Here is a 13,468-nt window from a genome sequence, read left to right as displayed (position 1 = left end):
TTATAGATTACAGCTGAAATTTCCTGCACAAGAACAGATGTCATGATGGGCAAGAAGAAGAAATAAGTCCTGTACTGGTCGCAAGGCCCATTGTGCTGGTACTTTAACCTGAATTCCATAGCATGAAGCAGATCAGAGTCTACGTGTCCGCCTGGATGGGACACCAGTCCACCACTGGTTACTTTCCCAGCCAAGGCTGGTGCCTCCACAGCTCGGTGGGCTGGGACAATGCTGATGAAGTGTCTTGCCCAAGGGGAATCGAATGGAATGTAAATGGGAATCTAACCTAGGTCCGTATATTGGCAATCCTATTTGAATTCTACTATGCTATGTGCACTTACCATACACCTGCCCTGATATAGGCACAACCTTCAAGTAGTTATAGGATATTATTTCAACCTGTCCAATTGTATATATACCCAAACATGGGTCCTATTTTCAATAGTGTTTTTTCCTACCGTAAGTTGAAATTCATCATTTTCATCTCTGGCCACAAAAGGCCACCAGCCTTTGATCCGCTTTTGTTTGAAGATGGAGACTGTAGGTATCTCTCCTTCATTTGTCACCATCTCAATGGTGCACTGCTTGGCACTCTTAGCGCCGCGTGGGAAACGGTTCAGGTCCAGCTCAATTGCACCTGTCAAAAGAGGTGACAAATATTTTATAGGTTATTAATTCATGTCCCTCATTCCCCAGTTACCATATATATGCATATACAGTATACTGTATATAAAATATATGATTTTGAGCTGCACCTAAAAAGTCATCAGCAGAAAAATGGTCAGAGTCCCACACTTGTAGATTAAGACGAGCTGGAATCTTGTACTGCGTCTCATCCCAAGAAAACATAGATTCTTTTTTTGAAATCACGATCTTCTCTTCAGCCATGAGATAGTCGAAAGGGTAGACAAAGCGCCAGTTGAAGTTGCCTTCCCCTGTGATGGAGTGATAATGGACATCTGTGTCCTGCTTGTCCTCCTGCTGCCCTTTCAGCCAGCTGTTACACAGAAAGATTGATCAAATGACTTTTTCACCAGAATCAAAATTACAATCTCAACATTATATACTTCGTGTATTGTAATTTTCACTTGGTTCGACTGTGCACAACATCAAATGGAAAGACAGACAGGCAAAAGTGAAGTAAGCACAAACATGTCAGGCCTCCAATTACCCTCTCACAAATATATCACTTGATTTCTCTCCAGTGAAGATGTCATCGTCTTCCAGAACAACCTCATCTGTGTTCCAAATAATCACCCGCAGTTCAAACCTGGATACAAACAATAATCAAGAGAATTGGTGATAAGATATGCGATCATCTGGCCTTTGGGATATAAACCATTACATAATAGCTGTAATCATTATTTGATTCATCTCAATAGGGAATGTACTTCTTTGGTTTCCTTGGAGAAATATCAAGGGCAGGGCCAGGGGCAGTCATATCCTTCGGGAACATGTCCACCCACATCTCAATTCTTCCCTAAATGCCATGCAACACAAGGCAATACTTTGACTTTATGCATATAAGCAAAGTTCAGTTTGAAAAGTATACAGTAAGTGTGATGTTTTACACCTAACATGAATAACTCAATGACATACTTGTTCAATGCCTGGTTTGTCCGGGTGGAGCAGTGGTCTGGTCTCTACATGTTCTGGGACAAGTTTGCAGCCAGCCTTTGGGATTTCTTGCCAGTGCTTCAACACTGTCAGAGCCAGATGTTCATCTGTCTGCTTCTTCAAACCTGCCAAACATCACCACAGAAATCAATGGAAAACAGGTACTGCTGTGAAGAACACACCTCCTATGCCAGAATTTCTCTTGCTGTCTCTGCTAACAGATGCAGGAAAGTGTTGGTTATCACCCTGCTGTGGACGCCCAGACTGAAAAAGTAATTCATAGATTGCAATGACTTTTCATGGAGAGATGGTTTAGTAGTGAACATTTGTTGGTGATCTGAACCTGCCTCCAAAATTTCCCTGTTATCTCTTTTTCTAACAATGCAACATAAATCTCATTCTTTATCATTCTTACTGTAGGATAACACAAGAAGTTCGATAAGGATCAGGTCAGGTAGCCTTGGGTCTTAAATGGCAACCACCTGGCACCCAACAGGGCTATCCTCATCTCACCAATATATCCATCTATCTGCTGCAGACAGATGAAATATGAGAATATCCTTAATTTTCTCCACTCACTGGAGTCCTCAACACTGACTCATGCGTACTGGATCATGCCCAGATAAACACACCACATGGGCCAAATGCTGTAGCTGACAGTCCCTCACTATGCAAGCAATAATCCCCATTAGAGTTTCCCTAAGTAACCGCTTGTTTGATACAAAGTCATTCCAACAGACCTAGTGCCAAGGACATCTAGTCGCTGCCTTATAGGTTAATGGTTAGCGTCCAAGTCTCACAACCATACAGTAAGAAGCACCAGGACACAAAAGATTTGGACACTTGTTCTCCTGCAAAGGTTTCAGCATCACCAATCACCTCTGTCCAGCAACGTCATAACTCCATAAGCTTCTCTCATTCTCAAAGGCTGAGGACCCAGAAATACTAATATGACTACTGAAGTAAATTAATGTCTCTGCAAATTGAACACTTTCACCACATGCAGATACATTTCTGATGTCCAAGTCCAGAAAGTCAATGGAGCTTAGTATTGATCCAGGAAAGTTACAAACCAGACCCCTCTTTCGCTGTGCATTTTAGAGTCCATTTTAAGATTCTCTCAATTGTTTTTAAGTCGTTAAATGGTCTCGACCTCCCCTTACCTCTCTGAGCTCCTTCAAACCTACGCTCCTGCTCGGTGCCTCAGGTCAGCTGACCTGCTGCTCCTGGAGGTACCGAGGTCCAAACGGAAGCTCAGATGGGACAGAGCATTTTCCAAAACTATGGAACAAGCTTACATTGAACATTAGACAAGTCTCCTCACTGTCCATTTTTAAAACCAGTCTTAAAACCCATTTTTATTCCTTGGCTTTTAACTCTGTATGAGACTGTTTTTGTTTTAGTGTTTTATGGTTTGCTTTTCTTTATTGTTTTATTGTTGCTAATTGCTTTTAACAACAGTGAAATAATTGTTCTTATTTATTTTATTGGTTTTAATTGTTTTATGTCTTATGTACAGCACTTTGTTTTCAACTTGGTTGTTTTAAAGTGCTATATAAATAAAGTTGAGTTGAGTTGAGTTGAGTTCTCCTCACTCAGCTCCTCAAGTGTTGCAATCGTGGCATCCATTAGTTCCACAAATCAAAAAGGATAAGGATAAAAGACAGAATTCTGTCTGCATCTGCAGTTCTGCACCCTTTTTAGTTTGAAGTGTGTATTAACTTTTTCTTAGTGTATGTAAAATGAATAGCTACCATTTTCATCTTCTATCTCCGTCGGTGCCATGAAGACACGGTTCTCGACCTTGACTCTTCCTCCAGGGCCGTATTGAGGGCCATCCAGTTTGCCATCCTTGCACAGTTTAGCCAAGATCTGTGTGGGTTTCAGTGGGTCCCGCCATACATTGTAACCATGGCTAGAGAAAAATGACATGAAACTCAGTATGCCGACATTTCAGTTTACAGAAAACATTCATGTGCAAATCATAAGAAGATTAGATAATCTTATCTGAATCAAACTGATGCTACAATGATTCAATAATAAAATGTTCTCCACAAACTGGTGTAAGAAGGGGTAATTGCTTAATCTTACATGGCGTAGTTACACGCAATTCCACATGTGGCTCTGTGTTTGCTGTAGAAGCGATTTTCCAGATCAATTTTCGTTTCTCCAATCAGATCATCAGTCCCAACCAGGTCCCAGTCATAAATTGACACAGTTAGTGTGGAGTCCATAGGGAACGTGGCCTCCACGTCAAAGGACCTAACAGAATGGGGGGAAAGTACAATTCACATGCATATTTATTACCTGCATGACAGAATAGTAACATTATAATGACATACTTCAGGATTTGCTTTGCAGCAGGATTAGGGAGAAAAATGAGAATGGTGGTTCTACTTACTTGCCAAACAGAGGGTTCAGCTGTTTTGAGATGTAGTTCTCTTTGTCTTTGATCTCTGTCTTTCCCAGTCTGATTGCTATGTACGGGTCTGCCTTCCCGTTAATGTCGGCTGGATGCAGATCTGTCGCCTTTCCATATAACAGTGAAATGTAAGAATATGACTTCTCGACAAACTAATCCAAAATGTGCAATCAGTCAGTTGGTGTATATCATTAAAGCCTTAATGCAGAGTAGTGAGGAATGAATGTTCTTACCCTGATGACGTAGACACGGACAAGGACATTAACTGGATCGTTGTGGGGAATGTTCTGAAACATTCCCATGTTGGAGTCAAAGTCTCTGGGTGTGTCATCTGATACTTTGTACATGCACAGTGAGCCCTGAATGTTACATATTTAAACACAGAAATGGAGAATTACTTTCAAAACAATTTCTATAGGGAATTTATTATATAAATGAAGTACTTAAATGACTAAACTGTTCTTTATTTGAAGGCAATGACATCATTTCAGTTAGAAAGTGCAATCCCATTTAACCACAGATAGCAAATGATCTATACTAGCTAACAGTACCCATGGACATTTGGTCCAAATTGGGTTGAAAATCAAAGTCCTTGACCTTTGGCAAAATGAATTCTTTAAGGGCAATTTTGGGGGCAAAGTTCACTGATGTACCACATTTGGTATAAATCAGCAAAATAACCTGGGAGGAATAGGCCAATAAACAAAGAAGCAGATATTACCTTGACACCAGTGATTGAACTTTGGCAAAATTGACCTCATCTGGGCCTCAACCACCTCCACATGTGTGACATTCTTGCTGGAAATCAGACTGAAAAACCTCAGTGTGGACCTTTGATGCCATTGTCCTTGACTTTAATGATTAACCTTTGATAAATGTCATGTCCAGTGAGCAATTCACAAACTTTGACCCCAATGACCAAGAGCTTCGCCAAAATAAACCCCGTAAGACCAATCCTGGGGTTGACGTCATCCACATCGAGTTTGGGTTAGGGTTTGACAATCAGTCAAAGAACCTGGAACGAGTAAGGGAATGAATGGACTGACCAAAATTTTCACCTTTACCCCTGTGACCTTGACCCTTGCCAAACCAAACCCCTTAAGTGTAATTCTAGGGTCAACAGAAATGCACACAACAGATTTGGTGGACATTGGCCCATAAGCTTCAGAGGAGTTGTGAAACAAACAAACACATAAATGTTTCTTAAATTATAGTACGATACAGCAACAATTCTATTCATGAACTAATATAAAAAAGTTTCCTTACTTTGAATTTTCCAACAATTCTGTCCTCATCTGTTACATTTTGGTCATCGTCATCCCCACCCTTTCCTCTGAATAGGTTAAAACTGTGAAGCCAGTCCTCAAAGTCGTCATATTCGCTCTCCAGTTCTTTAGGATACACCTTGTTTAAGAACACAAAATTCATACAGCAATTAAGCAGGACTCATAGCCGATCTTTTCTTTTCCATCCCCATTTCTACCTGTCACATCTTATGTCTCATTATCTTCTTAAATGCTTGAACGATATGTTTCTCGACTGGAATTCAATACCTTCAGCTCATCCAGTTTTGGCTTTTTCTTCTCGGACAGATCTGCCACTGGCTTCTTCTTTTCCTTCTTTCCTTTTCCTCTCTTGGTGCCTTTCACAGGAGAGTCAGCAGGTTTGCTATCTAAGTGCAGGTTAGCAGTGAGGATGGAGTTGAGGGGGACCAAGGAGCAGAGCACTCAAGACACGGATTCCACATGAAAGTTGCCAAATTGTCCGTATACCGGAAACACACCACTGATCTGTATACCAGTAAAGTATGGAGCTCAGTGGGATTACTTGGTTTTGTGAAACTGTCACTCAAGTGGATTGATGTGCAGCTAGGTAAAAAAAAAAAACTACGGAACTTGACTGGTTCCTCTCAAGATCATCCTCACCAAGTTATCACTTTCTCTTATTGGTCACATATACATTAAATTACATTGTACAGCAAAAACATCAATGGAATTTTCATATAATATAGTGTATTTATTGCTAGGCTTTGGACAAACCCAAAAATGTACCCTTTAAAATGCAGTAAGCCAGCAGACATAAAAAGATGAGCCCATCCTGCACAGGCTGTCATGTTGTAATTCACTAAATTGAAAAGGCAAATGCAAATAATGAGGACAAACGCTTTCAAATCGGGTGAACATCAATGCATCAGAACATTACAAAAACAGCTTTGACCTATGTCAAATCTCATTGACATGTCTGCCACCTGCTGGATGGTTAGTAGATGCTGGATTAATGATAGATTAGGAGCAGTTGTGGTTGTGACTTGAACATAATTCTACCTAGTAATTGGAATTATTACTGTCCACTTTGTATTGTCATGATTTTTGCCTGATCAGGGCGTTGAGCCCATTTTTTCTCCCTTTCTGTTGTTCTCTTTCTGCCTCTGCTTTGAGTTATTAGTTGTTTATTTTCATCCTGGTTTATTCTCTGTTATGTTTTACATTGTCACTTTTCTTTGTTACTTTTTTTATGTTAGCCATTGTCCAGTTACGTTCTTGTTTTGTTCAGTCAGCTTGTGTTTTCATTGTTTATCACTTGTTTATTTTGTTCTCATTTGTTATATTATCTGTGCTTTTGTGTCAGGTTTTGTTAATCATTGAATCACTGTTTTTCTTATAGTTTGTTAACCTCCTTGTCTTCCTAGTCAGTTCCTATTTAGTTTAGCTTTAGTATTTATTTCCCATTTATTCTCTGATTAGTTTTCATGCTCATGTCTGGTTCATTGTATATTTTATTCTGTCCTCGGTTTCTGTTTTAGCTCAGTTCATAGTTCCCTGTTTCCCTCACACCCATCCGATTATGTTCTCACTTCACTGCACCTGCCCTGTGTCTTTGTCGTTCACTTTGTTTCTGCCTGCTTTGTGTTTTCATTCACTCACGCTCTTGGCACCTGTTCACATATCTTTGTCTTTTCTTCACTCCACCTTGTGTTGTCCTCTCTTACTGTCTTACACCATGCATTATCTTTGTTCACTAGCCACGCCCCTTTCTAGATTGTTCCTCACCTGTAACTTGTTAACTCCTGCCCTATTCAATCTCCTCCCAGTCACCACACCAGCTGCAGTTTGTTGTCTTGTACACATTCCAGCTCTCTTTCTTAGTCCTGATTTTTGCCTTGCCGTGTATCATATTTTTTGCTCTGTCTTCCTTGACCATGCCTCTTGCCTCAACCCAGATGTCTGTGTTTGCGCGTGCCTCTGGCCCCTGCTCAACCATGACTGCGTTTTTGCCTGATCCTGATTGTACCTCTGTTCCGCTGCTTGATCACATGTGTACCGAACCAGAGCCTGGAAAAAAGACCATGTTATCTCCTACACCTTAGCCTAGTCTGGGAGTTTGCATTGCGGGTCCAGCCGCTATGGTTGCCGGACAGCCGCCCACCCTGACATGTATACTTTAGGTTCATGACACCAATCATCCAAATTTATTATACAGCGGTGGCCTTGAGAACGAGGCTTTGGAAATGAAATAAACTGACAACCTAATTTCAAGTGACATATAACTTTAAAACTGTACAGACATTGATAAGATAAAAGCAACACATGCGCTTAATTTTTTACCATGTATGTGATAAGATTATCACCTAACTTTCTCCGATTTGGGGTTGTATGGTGGGTAATAGTAAAAACTCAGCACTCGTCTTATCGAAGGACTGGTCTTGTTTTACCTCCACCATCTGCAGTGTCCATTTCATCCTTGTCCTCTGAATCTGAAAGCACTCCCTCCTGAGCTTTGAGAGTCTGCAGGAACACAACACAACCCTTTACATCCAAAGCTAAACATGATCTACCAGGTTTCTTCAGGTAAAATATGTGCTGATCTAAAATACAATGGCAAGCATACATTTTGATAAAAAGTGTAATTTATCTCAATTTCTCTAAATTGTTGTTATGTATTGTTTCTTGCCTCCATCAAAGTTTCAATCGAGGCGAAATATTTGGACCACCAGTCCAACATGCTCTCATCAAGCTCCTCCTCTTCAATCTCTTCACCCTTCTTCCGCTTCTTCTTTTTCCCCTTTCCATCCTTATCATCATCCTATGCATAGGACAGAAAAATAAGTAGTATGACCATGTGGGTTTGAGGTGAGTTTACATCTTTTTTTTTATTTTTTTACTCTGATTCCTTTTAAAGGGCAGAGCTCAAGCTTACCTCAACCTTCACCACAGCATCCGAGCACTGGGTAGAAAATCAGATGGCACAGAGTCACGCAGAGAATAATTTATTAAATAATTCCCAAATAATTTTTTTCCTAATCATTCACTGACTGGTTTGCATTGATCACAACATGTTTCCAACAAAATGCCATATCTCCAGGACTTTCTTGGCCCTATCTTAGTGATCTACATCGCACGGCCTCTAGCGCATTACGCAAGTGCATTTGGGGCATGTCCAGTTCCACATTGTTTCTAGTGTGTAATCTGAGTGCAAATTAGGTAGCAGACAAGACAATCTGGGGGAAGATAGAGAACAATCTGTTTTCCCCTTGAAGACACAAGCACATCACCAGCATCTAGCATATTGCCAGACTCAAAAGTAACAGGTCTTTTGGCAAAGAAAGGATTCTGTCTACGGTGTCAAAGTACGAGAGCGGATCATTTCTAGGAGCTGCAGTCACCCACCACAGCTCCCTGAGGTGAAGCATTTAAGCATCCTATTCAACAACACCAATTTGAATGATCACCTGATTTCCTCCATATCTCACCAGGCACACCAAGCCCCCCAATCCTCACTGCACGTGGGCACTGTGGCCAGCTTCATCATTGCACCATAAACATGGCACAAACATCTCAAACAGATCAGAAGTAAGGTTAGACCTTACTTGTATGAAGCGCCTTGAGGCAGCTTTGCTGTGATTTGGCACTATATAAAATGTAATAAATTGAAATTGCCATGCTGTGTGTATTCATGCTGGGTGGAAGATAGGGCCGCCTTTCTTAAATAGGTGTTTCCTGGATTTCTTTCAATAAATATTACTTAAAAATCCAATGCACAACTTACAGAGTCTAGTTTGACCACAGTATCCATTTTCTTAAATGCAGGCTCAGGATCCATGCTGACAACAATGATTTCCTCTAAAGATAAAGTGATAAATTATATATTTTTCAAAATAAAACCTTGATAACATGACACTGGTAAGTATAGCTCTAAGTTATAGCTATACCTGTAGTGGACCAGTTGTTGGCCTGTTTCTCCGTTGCCCTGTAGATGAACTTCCGTAAGCTGGTGACGGCATGTGAGCCAACCAGAGTGTTCCGGCCAAAAGCCCTGCAGTCCACCACTCTGATGTTGAGCGGCGGATGAAGCAACTCATTTTCAGGTAAATCCTGACACATAAGAACCCAAATAAGTCATGTACAACCCAATCTAGTATGACTGATTAAACCAATACTGGATTAATATAAACAGACAAGTACCACTTCAAACCACTTGACAAGGGTGCTGAAGTTGGGGTTTTTCTTGTAGTTGGAGATGAGGGCAGACTGCACTCCTTTGCCAGCACATTCGATGTCCACACGAGGCCGGTCCACCTGGGCAAGGTTCACTCTCTTCAAGTCCCTCAAGCCCCAGAACAGTACCTGAAGAATCACGATGTTCACAGATTATGATTGTGTTTTACAAAGACTACCATGGGTAGGGACAGCTAACCTAAAATTTAGCAACGATAACTGCTAATCTGCTAATTGAAAAGTTAACTGTGGTCATGCTAACCTGCTAAAGCATTTAGCTCAAGCTCCAATCACAACAAACATGTATGATTTTTACCATTTAACCTTATAAAGAAATTAGTCAACTTAAAAGTTAGCCGAACTAAATTTAGTGGCAGCTAATTGGTCTGCGAATGGTTTTCAAAGTAAACCAAAAAGCGAATCCGCAAATGAAAAAGTTAGCGTCAGTAATAAGGTGTTAGATCATTAGCTGAACTGTACTCAACACACCAAACGGAATACTACAATATGTAAAATATGCTAAACAGTTTTCCTGTTGAAAACTTTGTACTCTTCTATCTAAAGCTAAAATTCAGTGTTCACCTCAATTCGGTACTTGCTGAGCACCGGTCGGATTCCTAGTGGTACGGGCATGATTGGGCCACGATCCATATCTGATGGACCATTGATTGGAGGCAGGTCGGCTTTCCCATTGGGGCCAATCTAACAGACAACATTCACTTTGACCGTCATACTCAAGTCACATTTGGTCTCCTGTATATCAAATCAGAACTTAGAAATTGGTTTTGTGTTTGACTCACCTGCAGCAGTTCAAAAGCTGCCAACATTTCCCCAGCAGTGCAATTCCCTCTATAGATCTGATAGTATTCAAGCTGGGGAGGAAAGCGCGGTGGACCATAGTGCTCATCTGCCATCTTCACAACAGGTTTGGCAAAAGTTCTACCCATGAAGTCAGCTTTACCCTGTATATACGTGAGACATGAAGTCATGAAGACATGACCGGAGAATGTAAATCTCAAATATCCACTTCTAATAACCACTGCTTATAATGCAAAATGTATTAAATTAAAAGTCAACATTGATTACTTGTATTATCTTATCAATGTGAAGAAACATGGCCTGCAGAGACATGTTTCTAGGTAGAATATATCATAAAGACAAAGCAAGCAAGCTATCTAAAATAACCAGATAACTGCAAAACAGGAACAATATGTAATGTTAAATATATCAAATGGAATGGAAAAAACACAACTAAATCTCTCTTGCAGTTAGTGGTTATGAAGAGCCCAACTCTGTTGACCGCATTCAAAAAAAACCCCCACAAAATATAATTTAAAGGGATGCAACAGGGCTAAGTCGATCAAGGCGGATGTTGTAGATTAAAGCCATTGATGCATATCTTAGTCCACTTGCATGCCTTTGATAGTCAGTAAACTCTGCTCTGCACACATCACAGTGCTTCTACAGAACTTCACACCATCAGAATGCACACTCTACTTATCCAAGGGGTCATCCAAAATAATGGTGTTATCGACAAGAGCAAATATAGAATTGTCAGTCAGCAAAAGGCATTCTTTCACTTATTATTCATATTAGGTTGATATTGGACCAAAAATAATGGCATGGCTTTTAAAAAAAAAATCTTAAATGAATATGTTAATATAAATATATATGACACACTTTGTATCTTAATTGTGCTCATGTAACAGTTTAACTTTTTAATTTCACTTTATTAAATACTAGGCAGATGAAGTCAAACTGCTGAATTTTAAGTTGAGTAAAACGGACTGTTTGCTCACATTAATTCAAATATTAGCCGAGAGGAATGTCTGTATGAAAACCACCCTCACCACAGTGTCCTGATCATAGATTTCAATCACGATAATCGGAGGATCATCTCGCAGTTCGCACGCATCCCCGAACAACTCAACATTCTCGAATACCAGCAGCTGGTCCCATGTTGGGCAGAGAGTCTCAGCCAGTATCTGGAAAGACAATATTGAAAAGTTGCGGAATTTGGTACAAAATGAATCGTGTGTTTGTAGCAGCTGGCTTTCTAAAGGCCCCGCTGATTGCACTCACCTCAGTGACCTGGCTTTGTGTTGAGAAGAAGACTCTTGCAAAAGGATCGGACAGACCTGTGCTGTCGGCAGCAAACAGGCTACGAGCCTGGTACATGTGGACCCTCAGCTGGAAGATCTGCTTCACTGCAGAGAGTGAATAAAAAAAAAACACATTTGTAACATATAAACATGTAAACCCAGCATAACATACCTGCAAAATATGATGGAAGGGCTTTCTGAAATGCCAGATTTTTCCAAATGTGAATATTTCCTTTTATTGCCTCTACCAAGGTTGTTATGTTTTCATTATGACAAAACCACCAAGCTGATTATCACAAAACGTGGTAGAAGGGTGGAGCATGGGCCAAGAAAGAACCCATTAAAATTTACAGGGGATTTGAATCACAGAATTACAGGGCAGATCCAAGAATTTCTTTTTTCTTTTATTGCAGGTAGCAAAGTTGTTTTTTAAAACATCATACTGTAATTCAAGCAACTTTTCTTTGATTGTTCCACTACTTCTCCGAGGTCCTCTGTCCAATTTCAGCCAAACTTGGTATATGGATGAAGGATGACCCTAGAACTGCCTGTAACAGAATTGTTTCAGCAAAGGTCAGTCTTAAGGTTTCACTCTTATTTGCGCTAAATGTGGCATACGGCTGTAGTTGGATTCTGAAACTGCCAAGGTGAGATCGAATAACGAAATGTCAATCATTAAAGATCAATTATTAGGGTCAAGGCTATCCACTGCTTTAACATTTCCCATAATACCCCTGGTGGCCTCCTGTGCTTCCCAGAATGCACCGTGGTGCCAGCAGAATTCGGATGTTTCAAAGCCATGTAAACAATTGCTAGCAAGGATGTGGATGGTGTCGATTCAGTGAGTTCATGAGCGATTATGATGATGACACGTTCTCTCAAGTTGAGAGGGTTATCTCGCGAGGTGTAGCACCTGTGATGAACTTCTGCTGTGCCCCGATGTTGTCTTGTTGTGCATCCTTCATGAGGTGTGTTTACATTGTGCCCTAAACCAGAACTCTGCTGTAACTGGTCTCTCGCACAAGTCACGGACCGCAAGACTCCATGAGATTCACAACTGTGAAACAGCAAATTGGAGTCAAATGTTTTTCACACTAATTTGCATCTAACTTAGTATACAAGGTGAAGGTGGGTTCCAGAATTGCCCAGCAAGGTCAAGTTTTCCAAAGGTGAATCCTTGGGGCCAAGGTTACGTTTGCCTGTGTTTGTAGGGCTTCTCCTCTCAGGTCCTTTCTAACAAAATTGGTGTATCAATGAAGGTTGAATCCTAAATTGCAATTAATGAATTCCTTTGGGCAAAGGTCAAGGGCAAGAAATTTGATCTTCAACCTGATCTAGACCAAATGGCACATATGGTACTTTAGGTGAATTGCTCAGGCAAGGCCGGCCAGAGGGCAATCATTTTGGTGAAGGTCAAGGTCACAGGGGTTCAATGTCATTTTGCCATAGCCTTTACTGTCTTCATGCCCATGGGTACTACTGCCCAGTTTTGATTAATTCTCCAAGAAACATTACATGGCTCTTTCTGAAAGACATATTTATAGTAATAAGATCGATGAATGTCTAAGATTTAATGCTGCTCCAGATAGAAATTCAAATCTAGTGGAACAAAATATATTTTCATCAGGAGGTGATCTTAATTTAATCACTGTATGGTAACAAATAGGGCTAGAAACGCACATCATAGAAGTGTGGACGATTGGTATCATGCAGGTCTGCAGTCTCAGATTGTCTTTGTAGTTTTAAATGAAATACATTATTTTATTCAATGAATACAGTTTGTTTGCTTTTATCCTTCTGTCTTGTTTCATGGTTTGGAAGCGTGTCCCTCA

General features: G+C 40.5%; 1 protein-coding gene across 2 annotated transcripts in view; it reads right to left on the bottom strand.

The window, feature by feature from the left end:
* LOC117532239 (otoferlin-like) overlaps positions 1 to 13,468 on the bottom strand; it is a 32,539-nt gene that overhangs the window by 4,483 nt on the left and 14,588 nt on the right. The window contains exons 20-40 of one of the 2 annotated variants that reach the window (XM_034195559.1): positions 11,617 to 11,741; positions 11,385 to 11,519; positions 10,335 to 10,496; positions 10,117 to 10,236; positions 9,502 to 9,663; positions 9,249 to 9,411; positions 9,086 to 9,159; positions 8,237 to 8,263; positions 7,991 to 8,122; positions 7,752 to 7,824; positions 5,593 to 5,681; positions 5,306 to 5,443; positions 4,273 to 4,398; positions 4,019 to 4,146; positions 3,709 to 3,879; positions 3,372 to 3,532; positions 1,600 to 1,742; positions 1,392 to 1,480; positions 1,172 to 1,270; positions 756 to 997; positions 459 to 637 (exon numbers count right to left, since the gene is read on the bottom strand). In XM_034195559.1, coding sequence (XP_034051450.1) covers positions 459 to 637; positions 756 to 997; positions 1,172 to 1,270; positions 1,392 to 1,480; positions 1,600 to 1,742; positions 3,372 to 3,532; positions 3,709 to 3,879; positions 4,019 to 4,146; positions 4,273 to 4,398; positions 5,306 to 5,443; positions 5,593 to 5,681; positions 7,752 to 7,824; positions 7,991 to 8,122; positions 8,237 to 8,263; positions 9,086 to 9,159; positions 9,249 to 9,411; positions 9,502 to 9,663; positions 10,117 to 10,236; positions 10,335 to 10,496; positions 11,385 to 11,519; positions 11,617 to 11,741 — 2,738 coding nt within the window. The remainder of the gene's footprint in view (positions 1 to 458; positions 638 to 755; positions 998 to 1,171; positions 1,271 to 1,391; positions 1,481 to 1,599; positions 1,743 to 3,371; positions 3,533 to 3,708; positions 3,880 to 4,018; positions 4,147 to 4,272; positions 4,399 to 5,305; positions 5,444 to 5,592; positions 5,682 to 7,751; positions 7,825 to 7,990; positions 8,123 to 8,236; positions 8,264 to 9,085; positions 9,160 to 9,248; positions 9,412 to 9,501; positions 9,664 to 10,116; positions 10,237 to 10,334; positions 10,497 to 11,384; positions 11,520 to 11,616; positions 11,742 to 13,468) is intronic. The other variant, XM_034195560.1, reaches the window with a different exon arrangement.

This window comes from Thalassophryne amazonica, chromosome 19 (assembly GCF_902500255.1).
Source record: "Thalassophryne amazonica chromosome 19, fThaAma1.1, whole genome shotgun sequence".
In the NCBI taxonomy this organism is placed as follows: Eukaryota; Metazoa; Chordata; class Actinopteri; order Batrachoidiformes; family Batrachoididae; genus Thalassophryne; species Thalassophryne amazonica.
The sequence above is the reverse complement of the archived record's forward strand: the minus strand, read 5'-3'. Positions and strand labels throughout refer to the sequence as shown.